The 21,312-nt window shown below is 24.1% G+C and overlaps 1 protein-coding gene across 2 annotated transcripts; it reads left to right on the forward strand.

The window, feature by feature from the left end:
- Positions 1 to 979: 979 nt before the first annotated feature.
- Positions 980 to 18,092, forward strand: LOC129975237 (uncharacterized). Of its 2 annotated transcripts, none has more exons than XM_056088274.1 (3): positions 980 to 1,050; positions 1,915 to 1,973; positions 14,063 to 18,092. In XM_056088274.1, the coding sequence occupies exon 3, from the start codon at positions 14,101 to 14,103 to the stop codon at positions 14,818 to 14,820; it is 720 nt and encodes a 239-aa protein (XP_055944249.1). In that variant the 5' UTR covers positions 980 to 1,050; positions 1,915 to 1,973; positions 14,063 to 14,100; the 3' UTR covers positions 14,821 to 18,092. The 2 variants fall into 2 exon arrangements, with proteins under 2 accessions (XP_055944249.1, XP_055944247.1); XM_056088272.1 differs by having other exon boundaries at positions 1,047 to 1,138.
- Positions 18,093 to 21,312: the final 3,220 nt, after the last annotated feature.

Here is a 21,312-nt window from a genome sequence, read left to right on the forward strand (position 1 = left end):
TATTTGCTGATTCAGATCCCTCTTTAATTATTTCTAACAGACGATCTAAAAAATTATTGAACCATTGTTGTCTCTCACGCTCAGAGTGAAGGGATAAAAATCGGTAAGTCGATGCATTCCTTTAAACATTCCTAAAAAGATTCCAAAGTGTTATCTTTTCGGCTATGCTTCTACCAAACTTATGCTACACGAGCGTGCGCGCACACACACACACATATATATAATTTTAAAATGATGTAAAAATAAGTTATAATATTCATTAAGTTACTATTTCTAAGCCATAGTATTTTTAAAATTTGTGTAGGATATATATCTAAAGTTTGCTTGATTCTTTATTAAGTAAAATTTCAAAAAACTCTCTCTTCAAAGCATACATTCCCATCTTCAAAAGTACATTTGCGCCAGTTTTGATAGCTCTAGATGAAATGGTTTGTCCTTTTAAAGCATTGGCTCATATATTGTCATTCATTATTTGCAGAGATACGGCGATGGAAATATTTATATATTTATTATACGCCAGATCTGAGCTGCGACCAGATCTTTACGAAGGGGCAAGTGCAAACAATGGTTTTCATGATCGGGAGTTATAAATTATATATTACATTTAGGGAAAATAAGATTAGTTGAAAATATTTCAAAAAAATATTATAGTTTTCCAACTAATTAGTTATTATTTCTGTACCTTCTTTTTCTTTTCATGCGTGTATGTTATGTTTTAAACGATCCTACTTTATTTATGTCTTATAGACTTTTCTCTGGTATGGAGCTAGGGAATCTATTGATGTAACTCTAGTGCGACAGTTGTCTTAATGGAAGTTGTCAAAAGATTGAGTGCTCTTTTAATTCCTTTAAAATATTTTTAATATACAATATAAAAGTTTAAAACTATTTACAAATTCAAAAATAAACTTCAAACTTTAGCATTTTTCTGTTCTGATTTCGTTTCCTACCGGTGTTTAGCGAAATCCAAAATGCTTTTGTTAACAACGCGTTACCATGTATCTATATTTCTTAAGTTAGCTCTGCAATTATTTCTCTCGTTATTCTAAGGTTTGTCAAAACTTTTATTTATATCTTACGCATTATTTGTTTACCAATAGATATTGTTCCGTTTCGTGATTCGATTCTTGTGGGAAAAGTAATATATTTTAAAATACTACAAATTTATTGTTTTAAGGAAATATAAATGAACATTTTTGATTTGGCTTTCAAATATTTTTAGCATTTTATTTTGTTAGACAGCGTTTTATTATAAATAAAATTTTGTGGAATACACATTTGTTTCCAGAACATTTCCGTATTGCCGACATGATCGGATTTTAAGTTAAATCTTTTAAGGAGGTCATTTTAAAACATTTTCTGTCTTAATTTTGTGAAATTTGCAACGTCAAATTAACAGTAGTTTCCATTTTTATTTAAATTATCCTTTCAAAGAAACTCAAAGAATGTTTTTTTATAATATGACTAGTTTGCATATTTTTTGTAAATTTTTTAAATAAAAACTCGTGGTAATCATAAAAGATGTGCATATACAATGACTTTGCAAAACGCTGCGGTCATGTGTTTGTAAATCGTATTTCTTGTTTAAAGCTTATTAACATCCGTCGGTTTTTGCATTCGTGTGTATTTGTATGCGTAGAGTGCCTAGCAGATGTAGTATTTTTGCATTATAAATTAGCTTTCTCCAAATGCTGCATTTAAAATATCTCAAACCATCACATTTGCTAAGATATTAAATTTAAATTTTGTAATCGTGTTTATTATGCTTTCCCATAAAAAATTGACTTATTTGAGATGGCAAGTTTTTATTTCCTTTTGCATTAAGTTATGATGTTGCTTCCTTTTTTTAAAAAAATTATAAATTGTGCATTTATGATTTATATTTGCATATTTCTGATTAATATATTTTAACAGGAATTATTGAAATGGTTTTGGAGGAATTATGAAATGGACAAAAACTGTGCAGCTATTTGGTATGCATTTTCATGTATTTTCCCCCCCCCCCCTCTTATTTGAAATTTTTGCATAAATATTTTTTACTATTACACATACATTTTGCATTATCTTTGATTTTTCTCTTTTATATTTTCTCTTTAATATGTATTGCATTTAATATATTGTTACATATGTTAAACCTATTGGGTATTTGACTGTACAATGCATTCATTCTGTTAATTTTACTTTTTGTTTTTATGAAAAAGGGAGATTTTACAGTTTCTAATATGTATGTTTTTGTCTAAACAAATTTTATTGAAAGTTTAGTATTCCTTTCTTTGTGCAAGTTATATTAAACTTTAGTCTGTTGTTTAGCAGGCAAGGCTTTATATTGATTTTTCATTTATTCTTCAGCAAAGGCAGGTTGTTCTTGATTATTCAAATTTCTAAGTAATCTTAGAAAATAGATAATTCACAAAAACTCAATTGTTATGTGTTGTTTTACCTTTCAAAATGCAAGAACAATTTTGAGAATTAATTTATTTTATGAGATATTTTTAAATGTATCTGAAATAAATTAGGCTGTATCCCTCCCCCTATCCATTTTTCTCTAAGAATGCAGATTTTATTTAACATCTTGTAATTTTGACCAAAAAAAATGTGTTAAAGGAATATTATCATATAAAATTAAACTTGCTGCTTTATAGTTAATTAGGTAAAAGTTTAGCTTTAACAGCTATCTCTCTTATTTAAGGAGTTCAAACTATTTTTTTCACATGCAATTTAATCTCTTTATATTACAAATCAGCTTTAAAAATATCTTTTCAGTGTGTTTTTACCATTTTATATTAATTCTAATTAAAATTTATTTTAGTTAAATTAGCTCCTTTGCAAATAAAATAAAATCTTCAAATTAGTTATTTTTATTTTTTTCTAAGATATGCTTAAAAGTATAAATGCTTCATAGCATTCTACATGGAATTTGATTTTCTGAATTTTAAAATAGCTATATAAATTCAATTAAATTTTTTTATATATTTCTTATTTGTACAAAACATTTTGTAAATTATAACGCTGATACAGCCATTCCAAATTTTTAAAAGTTGTTTGTGATTTTGCTTGTATCACAAGTTTCTTAATTCATTTAATTTTTTTAATTTAATAATTTTTGAAATTCTTTGAAAAAGCCAAATTATATGCAAGGACTTGCATTTTTATTAAAAAAATTTCAATGCAAAATGCAGTATGTGAATATAGTAATGAATGCTTTATTAATCTTTCAAATGCTTGTAAATTTAGAGAGAATACGAATAAAGCCTTATTATTTAATCATCCATTATCAATGTAATCTCAATTCATATATGATCTTTTTAGCATTAAGTGTTCCCATACATTTAGGAATTCCAAAAGATTCACTACTTTTTTCTAATTATTAATAAATATTACTGATTAATTGCAAAGTTTTTAAATACATAAAATGCTATTTTATGCATTTAAAAAGATGTAATTTTTAAAAAAATTATATGATATACTTAAATTAGAAAATCTATGTTAAATAAGAAAGCATGTAAAGACATCTGATGAGTAAAAAATTATTTCAACTAACAGATTGTCCATCTTTAATTAGATAAAATGAGATAATCCTTCGATTTCTAATAATTTTTTGTTCAATTTGTGATACATAAATGTTTACAATAATAGCATCAACATTAATGATCAAATTGCATTCTATGGATAAAAGTTACCATGAATATTAAAAAAAAAAAGCAGAATGTGATAATAAAATAAGGTCGATGCATATATAATGATATCTCTTAATATGTTTCTATCATAAGTTTTCCATTTTATTTATTTGTATATTTTTTATTGTTAATTTTATGCAATTTTAGGAATTAGTTTTATCAAAAGAAGAAAAAATAATAATAATAAAGGGGGAGGGGATTGCCTTAGGAAAAAAAAAAATTAAGATCACTGTATTAAACTTTTGAAATTTGCTTTGTTTTACTACTCATTATTTATCTTGATTATTCCAATTATGAAATGTATATTAATAACAAATTATCAATATAAAATCGATTAATATATAAAAACTATCCTCTTGGAATATTAGTGTAAGAAAGATAATTATTCATTTTCAGTTAAGTTCCTGATGCTTAATTTGATATATATATAATTTTCTTAAAAAGTAGTTTAAAGCAGCAAATTATAATAGAAAAACAATAGTACTATAATAACTTAGTTTATTGTGCATTTGAATCTTCTTAATAGTCATGTTCCACGACATCAGAATTTCATTAAAAATTTCAGTGTTATTATCTTTTAACTGCATTTTCTTTTTCTTTTTTTTTTAGCATTATGACTCTGTTTTATTATTTCTTATGTAAACTGCACTGATAATAAGCATAATTTTTTTTTTCTTTTAGCTTCTATAACAGAAAAAAAAAAAAAAAACAAAAAAAAAAACAGAAGAAAAGCTGTATAATTAAATATTTTAAATTAGAAGCATGATCTTAATATCATTATAAAAATGAAAGCATTGTTATGTATTATGCATAAAATATACTTTTTTAAAATGGAGAAAACATTACATAACACCTTAGTTAATATTGTTAGAAAAAAAATCAGAATGTGTAAAAATATTTTTGTGCAATAATATTTTCTGAAATTATTGCAAAAGACTTCCAAAATGTTTTTATTTATTTTTATTTTAAATTCAAACTAAATGTAGAGTGCCAATAAACATTCAGCAATACATTTCCCTTTATTGTTAATAGAGATATATACATAAAATATTTTAACTCCCGGGATAGTACAATTTCATTAAATTTCATTTTTATTCTGCAATGAGCTGGAAGAATTTTTTTTATCGCTTCTAATTATTATTTTTTGGATCCAAACAATCTTTTACTTATCAAATAATAAGATAAAAAGAAACAGATTTATAGCCATTTTAGTGCAGTTAAAGTTGTAAGGGATAAGTTAATAAATTTTAGGTTAATATTCAAGATATTAATATTATTTTTAAGCATTGTTGGTAATTATTTGTAGATGATATTTATAATTGACTTGTAACTTTTGTCTCTTTTAATAATTGAGCCTAAATTTTTTGCTTTAAGTATATATTAATTTTTTTTAGTCACTTTATCTTTTGCTTTTATATTCGTCTTATTACACAAAAAAACATTGCAAAGTTCATCTTTTGTCGATATTATTTTCTTTATTTTTAATATGTGGTACTTGTGCATTATTCAAGCATTATCTATGTCAGCAACAAAAAAACCCCATCTGAAATGTCTTATTAATATATTGACTATATTCATTAGTAAAATGCAGCTAAGCCTGAGTTTGCCACTGGCATGTGGTTAAGCCAAAAGCTCATCATTGATGTGCAGTTAATGTACATGCAATGAATTTGTTTCTAAAAAATGTTAATATAAAGGATTGGCTTTTGTATTGTTATTGAGGAAGACGAATTGCTTGTAAGATTTCTGTTTTAAATATTTAGTTTGGTATTTGAAAATTTTATACAAAGAAAATTTATTTAAAAATTTTAAATTACTATCTGTGTTTTGAACCTCTTTTATTTAATAAGCCATTTAAATTTATGCAATGGGCAGGGTTAAATTTCAATTACTAAAACTGATAAATCACATTGTTAATATAATAACTATATATTTAAATCCAGATAAACTTAATATAATATGGAATAAAGTTACTTTACAAGGCGATTGTATTATTATTCAAATTGATTCAAATTACCTATAATATTTATGCATTGAAATTTTTATTATGCATTAATTTTTATGACAAAAAGTTGTCTGACATATCTATCTATTGACATAAAAATAATTTATCGCTAATGGGAAATGTTCAATTTCCTTATGTTTAAGGATCCTCTCTCTTTCCTTTAAAAGCAAAAGAAAGTTTTGAACCCATTTACTTTTCCTTTTAAATTCCTTTGTTTTTCTCTCAGTTTTACAAAGAAATTAAACTGTTTGCAAAAACTGTAATAAATAAAAATGGCATAAATATGCAATATCACTATTAAAAAAACTTACTTTGTCTAGTATTGGCTTGGCTGAAATTTTGATGATATAATTAATTATAAAATAAATCTTAAGAGAAGAGTAATGAAGAAAAAAAATCTATTAAAATTTTTTTTTATTGAACTTAATTGAAAATATTGTCAGTAAACATTTAGAGATGTTTCAGTTATGCTACTTCCTGTATTAAATTTTTAATTGCATATTTTTTTGAGTAATGCAAAAAATTTTTGAGGTTCTAGGTCTGTTTTTTTACATTACTTACTTTTGATTTTATTATTACCTAATAATTATAAAAAATAAATTTAGCATCTGGTGAAACATATATAAAAAATGTAGAATTTCTTCTAGCAAAGTTGAAATTGACTGTCAACCATAATAACCAAACAGAAAATTAGGCATAGTTATTATTTAAATCGCAATCAAGTATATTAAAACTCATGCTAATTATAAAAAGGATTTTTTTTGGCAATTTATTAATATTTTATATCAGTTGAATCTAACCTGCAGGAATGTTTGTATTTTGTTCATTATTCAAAGTCTTCTTTTTCTAAATAACTTTACATAACTAATTTTTAAAAATTAAATTTGTATTTTCATTTTATTAAGTCATTATTCAATTTATCCTAGAAAGAATTTCTTATTTTGCTGATGTTTTTATGTAAGATATATTACAGGAAAATTATGTTAGATATAAATTTTAATTTAATATTTTAATGGATAGAATAATTATTTGTATTTATAAAAAATCAGTTTTAACTTGTTTTATAAACAAGATATAAATGTTTTGCAGTTTGAATTTTTAGGAGGAGAGTAAGAGGAAAGTCCCCTACCTCAGAAGTGGTAACTTTAATGTTCTCGGTTCTTGAAGTTATAAGAAATATTTGATGAAAGCTTAAAAATATGTATAAATGTTTTCTCTATTTTTTGATCTAATTAAATGAGTTAATTGGGTAGTTTGACCAGTCCTGGAGATGTAACAAATTCCTAAAGAATTAAAAAATAATAATTTTTAGAATATAATCTTTTATATGATGTATCTTCCCTCATTTCCCCCCCCCCCTCTCAATTCAGTATACCACAAAAAAATTGTGAATTGATATGAATAAGCTGAAAAAAATTACTCTTACATGGCTCCTAAAAACTAAAAAAACATGGAAACATGGATTTTTTTTTTATAAACTTAACAGAAATTTCTGCATCTATTTATCATATCAATATTTGATAAGCATGTTACGATTAATTAAGTTTTTAAATTAATCTAATTTTTTACTGTATATATCCACCAAAACTGACAAAATATGTGAAATTACTTCAGTATGCAATTTTGGTTCCTAATTCTCTATCTCCATAATTTTTGCAAATCATCTTGCCATTAGATTACAACAGTTCAGTGTATATGCATTGCAAAAGATTTAGATAAAAAAAAAAAAAGTGTTAACTTTATTTATTGTCTTTATTTAGGATTCAAAGCGGATCTCCAAAAGATCATTATTAATTAATATTAAAGAAAGAGTGGTAAGAATGTAGATAATAATAAAAATTAAGAAAACCTTTATGAAAAGACTTCTACTTTTAAAATGACATTTTACTACTGAGGTTGTAAATATATTGTATTTCATAACTGCAAATTTAAATTGGAATTGAATATTACATATCATACCAACTCAAATAAGAATTTATAAGTGCTGTCATATTGAAGCAGATCAAAAATATTAATAATTTTAGTTATAATGGAACTTTAGAAATGTTATAAACCCATTAATTCTAACCAATACTTTTTTTCCCCATTATTTCTGAGTGAATAAAGGGAAAAAGAAGACTTGATAATTGAAAATGTTTATGTTATCAAAATAATATAAACATTTAAAGCATTCTTTTCACGTTATAAAACGAATAATAGTTTCCATTAAAGATGCGTACACTTTTCTGGGTAAACAATGGTTTAATTTTTCTCCCTTATAAAACTAATCCTCTCCTCTAAATTTTCCTTTTAAACTAGCTGTAATATATATATATATATATATATATATATATATATATATATATATATATATATATATAAATAAAGCAATTTTTATAATTACACAGACATTTAATATGAATTAATTTAATTCTTATAAAGACTTTAAATTAAGCCCCAGAAGATAGTTAATTGCAAAGAATATACAAAATTTTAGTCCTGTTGTACAATAAATACTTTACTATATTATGTAATATTTTTAAGATGATGTTTATAATTTGCATATAGTAGTCTTTTTATTTGATTTATTGTGTGAAAAAAAGAGCAGAAGTTGTGTAAATTGAAAAATAATTCACCCTTTAATTATTTTATATATTCTGCAGTCAATAGTCAAATTTCAAAATGCACACTTTGAGGTATTATGACATCTGTGGAAAATATTGCAGAAAAAAATTCTTTTGCTGCTATTTTTTAAAATTGATAAAGAAGGCTGTTATTCAGGAATAATTTTTCAAAGTTGCAATTAAGAATAATTCATAGCAGTGAACCTAAAATCCATATAGATATATTTATTAAATACTTTTTGCTCATCAATCTTTATACCCATATTTAGAATTATTTTAAAGTTGCACTTTTTTTTTCTTCCTCTTAACATTATACATATAAAATTTACTCAAGGATGAAGTAGCATTGCTTACTTAAAAAGACAACAATTTTAATGCTTTGTACCTCCCTGTTTATCTTTCAACATATACAAACCTTAATTTTTTGAAAAGTAATTAAGTTTTGAGAATTTGTGGAAACTTTTGAAACCCATAAAGTTTTATTTATTTAAATGTATCTGAATGTTTTTTGGTTTGAAAAATATTTCCATGAAGAATTTTCAATTCCACAAAGGTCTGTTCAGAATGCCTGGTTTTTAAAGAATTAATATTTAATACAAACCTTGGCAGCTGTAGGATTTTTAAATTCTGATAGCTCATGTGGTTTTGGTTTTGATTTTACCTGCTATTAAATTATTTCCATTTGAAATTTATTAGTGATTTTACAGTATAATGAGTTAAATATGAGTTAGTATAATTATGCAAAAGTTTTAGTAAATCTTTCCATTTTTCTGAAAGTGCAAAAAATTCTTTCAGCTTTGCATATCTATGTTACTTCTGTGGAGATAAAAGTATATTTGGAAGGACTCAGTTTTATCCTGCACTATTGAAGAAGCTTTTTTTTTTTATTATTATTTATATTGCAAAATCTCCATTTAATGACTAATTGCAATGAAAGGTTTCTTGTTAAATCTTGCATTGTAAATGATATTTAAAATAAGATTATATGCCTGAAGTTGTGTTGTACAGAGGAAAAATATATATTTAATGTTTACAACATTTTGGTAACAAAAATTCCTTACAGAAACAAATTACTAAGATGAAAAAGGGAAAGAGGAATTCAGCTGTTGTCATTGATTCCCAACTACATTTGAGGTTTAAGTCAAATTGTTTCTTAAATCAAGAGTTTATTGTATTAATTAATTTCCTATGATTGTCATTGTAATAGTTCACAGAAGTATTTTAGTAAAGTTTGAGTCAGACAAATCAAAATAAATTGCATTTATAACATTTAAAGAAGCATTTATTATATTACATCTTTTAATTATAAAGAATGCATGTGTTGACACTCTGTTGGGTAGACCATTAGGCCATAAGTTAGTAAATTTGATACAGATATATACTTCGAAAGATGGGAATGTGCAACTCAAAGCAGTTTATGTTTTTGGAATTTCCAATAATTAAAAAATAATCAGAATTTTGTTTTTGCATCATCTTAAAAAAAAAAAATTCTTTTCAGTGATACCAAGTTACTTTCAGAATTTTTTTTTATTTAATGGATTGTTAAAAATATTTATATTTTTCAAAAACATTTTCATTCCTGTAATGAAATTCAAATTATTTTCATTGAGATTAAAATTTTCATCAAATTTTTGCAAATATTTCCATTTTGGATTTTTCTTTCATTATTGATAATCAAGGCTTATTTTTCTGTTTAAATATTTTTTGTTTAAAGCATTCTTAAATTTAAATTGTTGAATTTTTTGACAAATACTGTAGCTTTTGGAAGTAGATAATGAGGAAAACTTTTTTCATGTTTGTTCATTTTTATAATCAATGTTGGTCCTTCTTGTAATACAACTAGATGTATAAAAATATCACTCTTTTAGCTTGGAATTTTGCTTTTTTATTAGTACCTTGAATTTTTTTATTGAATGTATTCCAAGATTCATAATCTTGATTTATGAATAAGATTACATAAATCATGAACTATAATTTGCAGCTCTTACAGAACTTAATACTAAATTATTTCATTTTCTGCCCTTATATTTTACTTTGTATATACTTTTATTCAACAAGTATATGCTTGAATTAATTGATGCTTGTTCACTTCTGGTTTAAAATTAAAGTTAAAATTTTAAGTGGAATAGCAGTAAATAGGGAGCTTATATTATAATGAAAAAACTGTACACGATTTATAAAATAGTACAAGTTATATATATGTAAAAATTTGAATTTTAGAATACTCACTTGAGAAAGATATTTGACTAAGTTATTTAAATTTTCCACAGTCAATAATCCCAGTAAATCAGCTTCTGGCTAACAGAAGTATTGAAAATGATGTACTTAAGAATATTTCACAATTAATGTAGTGGAAATTAAGTCAATAATAGAAAATGCTGTTTAATTGTTTGTTTGGAAATATAGCCGATTTTTAATCTCTTAGAATTATCTACATAGCTTAATTGAATTATCTTTATTATTAATAAAAGCAAATGTATCCAAGTTATTTGTTCTTCAACAATGCAAACCCTGAAATTTTAGCTATTAAATTTGGCACAAACATACTGTTTCACAAACATACTTAATATTCAACGTGTACCTTCATACAAATCTTTTGAAGTTTTACTTAAAATTTTAATTAATATTGGAATTTTCATCAATGATGTAAGGAAATATTTCAGGGGAAAAAAATCTTGTCTCTTAAAATTCATCCACACACATATATAATTTATTCTAATGATATAAATTTGGTTGTTTAATACTTACTTTATGCAATTAAAAATATTTTTAGATGCCAGTAGTTAATGTACTTGGCAATGCATTGGATTAAAATCTTTAATGTACAATATTTGTAATGTAGAAACTACTTTTGAATAAAATATATGCAAAACCATTCTTGAGACATGTGTTGAAATAAAAGAGAAATTTAAAAGAATAATACTAAAATAGAAGAATTCTTAATGTTGCCCAATAAAAGAATACCTACAAATTTATTTATTTCAAAATCGTCAGCTTTAAATTTTATAAAGAATTGACTACAATTGAAAGAAAAATTCATAAAAATGAAATTGGTAACCTTGAAAAGGTAAAATTTTTAATTCTCTGTCAGTATAAAAAATTTTTGGAGTAATTTCCTTCTAATTATCTGTGTGGGGGGAAAAAAAAGTCTGAAATAAGTGCTACTGTCAAATAAGAGTTTACTTTTCTTGTCTCCATTTTAGCAATTGGCTTATGGCTTTTAGGCTTTGTTAAATCACTATTTTGAAATAAATGAAAATCTGGTAAAAAGATATGTATTAAAATAAAGCGGAGAAGTAGTTAATTTAATTAAGTAGTAGATTTTCATTTATTTCAAAATAGTGATTTAACAAAGCCTAAAAGCCCTAAGCCAGTTGCTAAAATGGAGAGTAGTTCTAAGTTAAAATTAATTTCAATGCATTAAAAAATTTTTTTAAAGTTGATAACAGGTTGGATGAAATTTTACATAGAAATGAAATTGATATAATTAAAACTGTAAAAGTTTGGATTTATCTTGGTATTAAAATATTTATTGCAAGATTTTTTGCTCTGAAGTTATTGCAGAAAAATGGCCAATGTCAATTAATTTCAAAATCAAATTAAATATTAATTGTCAATCAATGACAATTAATATTTAATTAGCTTTTGCATTTTGAAAAGTTGGCTATATTCTTTCTCTCTTAGAGAATAAGTATGCAATTTTGGTTGCAATTGGCCATTGTGTACGAGGAGATATGGAACATACTTGCATAGTTTTATAATGACTTTTATTTATATTAAAATACAATAGTAGTTTTTATTATTATAATGAAAGTCTAGCCTATTTCTTTGTTGTCAAATCTGTAAATCGTGTTTTTACTCTGTCTAAAAGAACCTGTCTATATAAAATAATTTTTTAATCAAGAATTTCTTTTTATAATGAGCCAGCTAAGATTATATTAAATTTTTCTGTGGGTATATAATTTAATACATAAGATAATTTTTAATTCTCAATTTAATTAATCATATGAAGTATCTTTTTTGTGTGTGCATAAATAATTAAGATGATTGCATTGTTTTCTAAAATTATATGTTTAATTTTTCATTTTGTAAAAAAACGTTAACTTTTCTTATTTTAAAGGTGTAAATATCTGTGGCTTTTAGATTCTATTATTCATTTTGGTTTACTTTAATTTTAGTATGTATTTTCTAACATTTAAGTTGGTAGTTCACATTTACATCATAAACATTAGAATCAGGTGATTAAAAAAAATTATTTAAGATAAAATTTTTAGGAAAAAATTTTTCAAAATAAAAAGGAGGAAAAAATCTAAAGATTTTTTTTTCTTCTTTTTTCACAGTTTATGAATGTTGTTTTTTCCCTCCCCCTTGTCCTGTCTGTATTATATTAGACAGTCTGTCTTGTCCTGTCTGTATTATTATAGGAGATTATGATAATTTACTTTCCAGATTTATATTTTGCTTGCAGTGTATTTTACATATTGGTGAAATATTAAGATAGTTTCCCTAATTTTTCTATTTTCAAGATATATTTTTAAATGTGAATTCATTGAAAAACTATAATTTTTATTCACCTATGATTAATAATTAGCTAAACAGTGTCTAATCGATCTAATTTAAAATCAAATTGATAAATACTAAAAATGAAAAGTCCATATTAAATATTATTTGTAGTGAGTCAATCTGCCTAGAATTGTAATTGTTAAATATAAGGGTTTTTTTAATCATCAAATATGAAATTTTCAGTGCATTTTGATTCTATTTTTATTATTTTTATTTTTATTCTATTTAATTTAATATATTTTCTTTATACTGTTTCCTTTTGTATTTTCCACTTCATTTCTTTGTCTTTTACAGCAGTTAATGCTTTTACTTCAGCAATAGTAATAATAGCATAGCCAGATGAATGTTATTATTGATAAACTGTCTGTTTACTGAAAGAGCTTGGATTGGAATAAGAAGGGGGGGGGGCACAATTTTTGCTTCTTCAGAAATGAAAAAAAAAAAAAAAAAAAAAAAAAAAAAAAATCTCATGCTTCATTTATATTTTTTATGTGTATTCTTTATGAAATAATATTTACTTTTAGCACAATTTTAAGAAAACTTATTTTTTTTAACTCGTATGTTAACTCTGTTTGCAAAATTTGAACTACTGAAATGTAATCATAAATTTTTATCTCTAGAATACCTTAGTGGTTCACGACTCTTCTAATTCTGTGCTACTTTAAATTGTATTTGAATTGAATTTCATGGGTTTCAAAATGCTTCATTCTTAATACTGACATTTTTTCAATGGTTATTTTTAGCTTACTATTAGGAAAAAAAGTGGTAGCAAATATGTATACTATACTAGTAAAGCAAATATGTATACTAAACCAAATAAATATTGTAATATTAAAAAAAAAGCATCATTTGTAGTTTTGTGTTAAATATTTAGATTTTTAAAAACCTTAAATTATTTGTGTTATCTGTGAAGCATTATTGTCAATATTATTTATATAATTTACATCTTGAAATGAATATTAAATTATGAACCATATCTTACTATTATTTTCCACTATCATTTATAGTCATAAAATATCATCCATAATAGTGATTCAAACATAATATTTATTTTTGTATGACTAACATTTTTTATTGCTATTTTTTCAAATTTTTACCTGCGAAGGTCATTGATAATTTGTAATCATATTTTGGCAAAGATTAGCAATTTCAGGTTTCTATTGGCCTGATTTCATGTTCGAAATATTTTCCTTTTCAATGCATTTCTTTTTTAGGTACGTATTTGGGATCTTAGTTCATAGTTCAAGAAATCATGGATGCCTCATGTTTTTGCATTGCTCACAACAAAGACTCTCCTGTATTAAATCAGGCAAGCTCTATGGAACTGGATGCAGCCTTACATGAGCTAGGCATGCTCAGTAAAGTTACTGATAGCCGTGTGGACTACCTCAATGAAAAAATGAGGCGGAAGCGAGCCAGCAACTCTCTGTCTTCTGCTCCCTTATGTGTAGTTCAGATGAATTCTAAATTTGTAACCAAGTTTTCACTTTCCAGAAACTCTTGCTCAGATAGTGATTCCGAAGACGAGGGTGACGACCGTGTTTGTCGTTCACCAAAACTTTCATCCAAACTGTCTAACGTTCGTATGGGACAGTCGTACTTCTTCAATAAGTTTAGAGAGTCTAATATCTGTAGAAGGCGGCAAGCACGTATGTACAAACCTTATGATATAGTGTGGAAGAAGCGGATGCAAACAGAGAAAGAGGTGACCGACATTCTGGCTGCTGTGACAGCTGATAGGGCTAGTCCTCCAACTGTGTCGAGGCAAGATAGTGGTAACAAGTCAAATCCAAGTAGTCCTGTCAAAAGCCAAAGTTACCCCGCCTCTTCTGGAAGCTCAATTGTGCGCTCACGTTCCTTAGATGATTTGGAAATCAGCAAGTTAGATTATTCAAAAGAGGACTGTTGTTCTTATGGTAGATCCGATATAGATACTGTTTCGCAGCGTATAAGTAAGCTACATGTCAGTTGAAATAGCCTGTACAATTTGTTATCTTTTAAATAAATTGTTCCAAAATGGTTATCTCCCTTGTTGTTGCAGATAAATGGGATACTCTTTGTTTTGTGTTTTGACTTTATTTTGTTTGAAGGATATCAGTGTAACAAGAATTTCTTTTTGTCTCTTACTTTGCTCTTCACTTGTCCTAAGCATTTCCTGAATTTTGAAGCCATCGACTTGTACAAAAATTTTGAAAGGATAAAAATTTAATCAATTTTTCATGACATGAATTATAAATGTAATCTTGTATCACAATGTGCCCAACAACTATACCATTTTTGCAAAAGTTTTAAATTAATTTTGAATATTTAAAAAAATTACTGGGTCATATTATTGTTCTCAAAATAAGAATTATAAATTGAAATATAAAAGCTGTATATGCTATTGTTGTATAGTTTAATTTTTTTTACTGGAATATCTTGCAACACTGAATAAATTTGTTCAGTGGTAAAGCATTTATCATTGTGTGTTTTTTTTTTATTAGTGTTCATGTTATTGTTATTTTTGTTTAGAAAGTATAAACTGTTACACCTTTTATTAGAAGTATTTACTAAAATAAGATTTAAATGCTTAATTGCATTTCATTTCTCTAATTTATAATTACTAACTTTTAAAGTGAATTAAATCTGGTAATAAAGGAACAAGATTAGTGAATTTAAGTAAAACAGGTAAAGAATTAAAAATTTGTATGTATACTTTTCATTGATATTTAACATTTTACTTGAATAAGGCTTTCATAATAATATAAATGGAATAAGAAAAATAAAACCTTTTCATTTCATGAGTAGTGTATATCTTGGGAAATGAAGAAAAAGTATTGATCAAGCTTGTTATCAAAGTACCTTAATACTTATTCTATATTTAAAATAGAACACATTTATATGTATTTTCTTTCATTTATTTGTTTCCTTCCTTTGTTTTTCTTCATTTATTTCTCATTTTTACTCTTTTAAAAATAGTATCTATAATAAACTGTGATAATTAGGTTTCAAATATTATAAGAATTGTCCTTAATTACATATATTTAATTTTTTAATTGCAGCTTTATCTTATGTTGTTTCAGTATGTTTGTGGACTAAAATAATTTTCTGTTATTAGTTTTCGAGAGAAATTATTGTAGTAAGTCTTTTATTATATAATGCTTATATTACATTCATTTTTTTATATCGAATTTTTTTTATCTAGTATTAAAATAAATCTAATATCAAAATATTTGTAGACAGTGAAAAAAATTAAATAAAATTATTTGCCATTATCTAATAATGAATAGCAGAATATAGAATAAAGTAATTTTGATAATACTTTCCATTTAAATTTTTTTTTCGTTTTAAGTGTTAAATGTTTCATCTGTATCTTTTTAATGCAGTTAAGTTTCTTGTATTTTTCGACATCTTGAACATTTATGTAAAATTTCAATTCATGAGTTTCTTTGAGCATTTAGGGATGGTTAAAAATAGCAATGCTATCATAGAACAGAAACTGATTTGGAATTTCAGAACTGTAAACTATTTTATGTCAAAAATTATATACTTTCACAAATATAATAATCATCTGAATTGTTTCTTTATTGTACATGAAAAAAAAAAAAAAAGTCATTACCTCAGAGTCTCTTAAAAATATTACTATCACTTTATAACTTAATACTTTTTTCAGAAATGGAATTTTGACTTTAAGAAAGTTTATATATAAACTCTGCTATAAAGTGTACTTTTGAGAAAATGTCTTGTTGATTGGTCCATTTCTTTAGAATCTCAAACTTTTCTTTTCATAACCATTGGAATGCAAAGCTTGTAGAGAATATGAAAAGCTTTGTTTCTAAGAATTATTGCAGCTATCTCTTATGGTATTAATTTTAAAATAAAATTTTCATTAATTTTTTATGAGTTTATAATTTTTTTGAATTTTTTGTTCATTTATTATGATTTGTTGCAATGGAATGTTTGTGGCAGTTTATATATTTTGTTGTTAAATGTTGTTTGCTTGTTTTGTATGTTGGAAATTGATATGAATTTTTCACTTATATCATAGGAAAGTGCTGTGATGCTTATTCATTTCTGTTATAAGAAACCTTTTTCCTTTAAATATTTTTTGGATAAGTATCTTTATTTCAAGAATAAAACATTAAATTGCGTTAAAAGTGAAATATTGTTTTTTATTAATTATTAGAAATTAAAAAAAAATATTATAAGTTTTTATATTCATTTGGAATTAGTATTCTGTGCTCTCAATATGTTAATAAATTTTCACTTAATTTTTTTTTTGTGTGTGTTAATTATATTTCTATATGGTTTTAAAATCTAACAATTGTAATTAAAATTATTATAATTTTGAAAATTATTGTTTTAATAGCTTTGGTATATTTTGTAGTAAATGCTTTTTTATTTCCCTTCAAAAAATTTTAATGTACATATTTACATATTTTTAATGCAAAATGTTTGCCAGTTTGTGAGTTAAAAAAAAAAAAAAAATGTGCTTCAGGGAAGCTTGCAAATAAAGAATAATTGTGAAATTTATGGATAGGTGAAATAGTAGAAAAGTTTTTGCTTGTGAATATATATGTACTATATATCAAATTTATAAAAGTAACATCAAATTTGTTTTTAAGAAAATACTATAAATATCTACTCTTTATCTTATCAGTAATGGGAAAAAAAGTCTGATAAGTTTGTTTCTATAAATAAAATGTGCTTTATATATTCAGTGGCAAACATTGTTAGATAACACTGTTTGATAATACTTAAATAACTTAATCATTTTATATATCCCATACCTCAGAAATGCTTATTTGAGTGAAGTGCAGTGTTTCTGTGTTGTCATTCAAGATACTACAACGATTATATAGAGTTTTACTTGTATCAAAAATATATCATTGATATGCATGAATACAACCTAAATTAATTTGACATGCTACATATCTTTAATTTGTTTATTACAACTGTGGTATATATACATTTATATATACTCACACACTAGTATTGTATATATATTTTTCAGTTTTGAGCAATAAATATTGATACCATTGTAAAACTATTAAATGCGTACAAAACACTGTAACTTTTTCACTTTTGCATTCAGCTCAAAAATATAATTAACTTATGTCTTTTACATCAAGGATATATGCTTTTGTTAACGTATATAATTTTGTGACAGTTAATATGTAGTATTTCATGAAATAATGAGTAAAATCGGCTAAAGTATGAAATAAATTCATTTTATATATTCAATAAATGTATGGAAGAACATTTAGTTTTTTCATACCTTTATAAATTAATTTACAAAAAAAAAAAGAAAAGTTAAAGAAAATTAATTTACAAAAGAACAGTTATTTGTAAATTAATTTGATTGACAAATTGTAAAATAAAATTTGTTTTTCACATTTAGATAAAAACCAATTATTCTATTTCATATTGCATTGAATTAGTAAAGATTAAAGTTTTTATTGTGTCTTGTTTGTTGATAGCTTAAAGGGTTAAATTTGGATGAGCTTAATATTTATCTGTTATTTAACATAAGTAACAATAAACACTAATTAAAAATTAATTTTAGCTAAAAAAAATTAACTTGTTTTTTTTTTTTTTTTTTTTTTTTTTTTTTCCCCTGTTGCTTCAAACTAAAATGCAGGTTATTCTTTGAAATAATTGTTTAAACTATTATACTATTGAAAATATTAGTTAAACTGTTTAACATAAGTGTATTAAATAATTTTTCTAACATAATTTATTTCACAAAATATTTATATTATGAAATAAGGAATTATATATTTTAATAAAAAAATTAATAAAAACATTTAAAATCAGATTAAAAATATATAATTCATAACAAAATTTTACCTTGTGTTTAAATTCACTTAGCAATGCAAATAATATGTCAAAAGCAATAATATTAATAACTGTTATAAATCTTTTATTTATTTTTTATTTTAAGTAGAAATGATCAAAGATGCATATTTTAAATAATATTAAACTTAGAATAATGGAAAAATGCAATAATCAAGAAATTTTTTATAGTGCTAGATTTTTTTTTTCTTTGAATGTGAAGGATGTTGTTGACTTAGTTGTAGAAGAAGAGACTGAAATGATGCAAGTCTATTGTGCTCAAAACTGAATAAAAACTGTGGTTTTGTTGTTTTTTGTTTTGGGTTTCTGCATTTTTGTGTTTTTATTTTTGAGTGCTAGTGTATAAAAGTGAAAGTGTATAAATGAACTTGTACAGTCATACAACTGTGATTTCTTAGGTAACGTAAAAAAAAACTTTTTGGAGTTACTATTTTTTTGTTTAAGAATATTGTAATGAAAACGGATTGCCAACTTATAGGTACTGAGTTTGTCTGATTTTATATGTATTTCCATGATGCTAAATTTCAGACAATAAAATAATGATAAATGTCGACTACTGTTTTGTTGTAATTCAATTAAAACTGTTTAATCAGAGATGATACATTTTAGTATTTTAAAAAACAAATTTTATTATTCTGAGATCAATTAATTTTCTTTTACGTAATAATTTTACAATATTTTTAGTAACACAAGTACTTTTTATATGAATTTATTCATTTTATTGTTCAGTTAATCATTTATTTCGTTTCTCAGTATTATGAGGCACAATTAACACTGAAAATGAAATGAATTTATGAAATTGACCTTTTGTGTTCCAAACTTGTGTCATGTGTTTAATCACTGCATAATTTTTACTTATTTGTTACATATAGTATTCATATACTATTTCAACTGTATTATAAAAACAGTAAATATAGAATTGTATAATAATTAAATGCAATTACATGATAATTAATATCATTGGCATTCCCCTCCCCCCTCAAATTTTTTTTTTTATTATTATTTGTCAATAATATCAAATAATTCTTACATTTTACTGTTAAGATATTTAACATAGTAGTTATTTTTAAAACTAAATGCTAATGTCATTTAACTGCTTCATATCTTTTTCTGAGCTGTAAAGCTGTGATGAAATGTGCATTGGATACCAAAATTAAATATATACCATATGTACCTTATATATATACGATATGAGGAGAAATCAACTCCCATATCTAGTGTAGAAAATAATGGTACTGCTAACGTTGAACTTTTAAACAGGATTTTGTTTATTTTTACATACTTTGTGTAAATTACAGCATGCATAATACAAAAAGCATTTAAAATGCTTAGCAGGGTAGATAATGGATTTAGATGCACTGAATTTAACATATAATTACTTCTTAGGTACTAGGTCTTCGCTCACCCTGGTAGCACAGCCTGTCACCCAATATTGTGCCATGGTGATTTTAAATAGTTAAAATATTAAGTATATTTTACAACAATATTTTCTTTGCTGGTTTTATAGTCACCACTGTTGTAAAGATATTAAATACATTTTTTTTGTCTGGATATTATTTTTACAGTATTTTAAAAGCAAATTTTAAAAAAATAACTTAGCTATAAATTGAATGTAAAAATATTTGGAAATAAAACAAAATCTAAAATATTTTGACACTTATTAAATAAAACTTTTGATAATGTGAAACTGACTCTTGAAAGTGATAAAAATATAGATTTTAAAATTTCAATCTGGCCTGCTATAGATACTTAGGAATAATAGTTAATCAGGATTCAGTTAATTCTACTTTTGGTAATCTACTGTATTTTGTCATTTTATTAATATGAATAAAAGGATGCATATACTTTTGAAAAATATTAATAATATTGAAATGAAGAATTATGAACATACATTGTTCACTGGAATTTTACTTGCAATTTTGGAAATTAAGGTAGTATATTATAAATAACTAATTCATTCATTTTTCAAATTTATATATTTTACTTGCTATGTATTTTTTTTACCATGTATTAGTGAGTAATAATACATATTTGAATGAACCTTCATACTATATATATATATATATTTGATTTGAACTTTTTCAATGATATGTGCACATTTAGTTTTATATATAAATGAGTAGAATTATTCTAAATAAATTCTAGTTTTAAAGAATATAAAAAGAATTAGTATAATAAATAATATGTTTGATAAAAATTTAGAAAAATAAATTCAATTTAATGATATAAAAGGGTATGATAACAATAATAAATGATTAATAAACTAAGCTAACAAAATAAACTGTATAGCTAATGATATAAAATGGTTTATGTAATTAAATAGAAAAAAAATTTTGATTAAAAATTTATTTTTGAAAAGGATAATTGTAAAAATTCTTGTAATTATATTTTTAAAGATTTCATTCATATAGGATTTTATTTTTAGCAAATGATACATTTTTTTTAACAATGTTAGTGTTTCCAAATTATTTTAACTTTTTTTTTTCCCTTGATAGTTTTCAATATTACGATTTTTTAAAAAGAGTCATTGAATGATTATTATTGTCTAATATGGGATGTTTTTTAAATGCTTGTGCTGCATTAATTAGATATACAATTCGAAATTCAAACGATATATAAAACAATATAA

The sequence above is a fragment of the Argiope bruennichi genome, chromosome 7 (genome assembly GCF_947563725.1).
Source record: "Argiope bruennichi chromosome 7, qqArgBrue1.1, whole genome shotgun sequence".
NCBI classification, from domain to species: domain Eukaryota; kingdom Metazoa; phylum Arthropoda; class Arachnida; order Araneae; family Araneidae; genus Argiope; species Argiope bruennichi.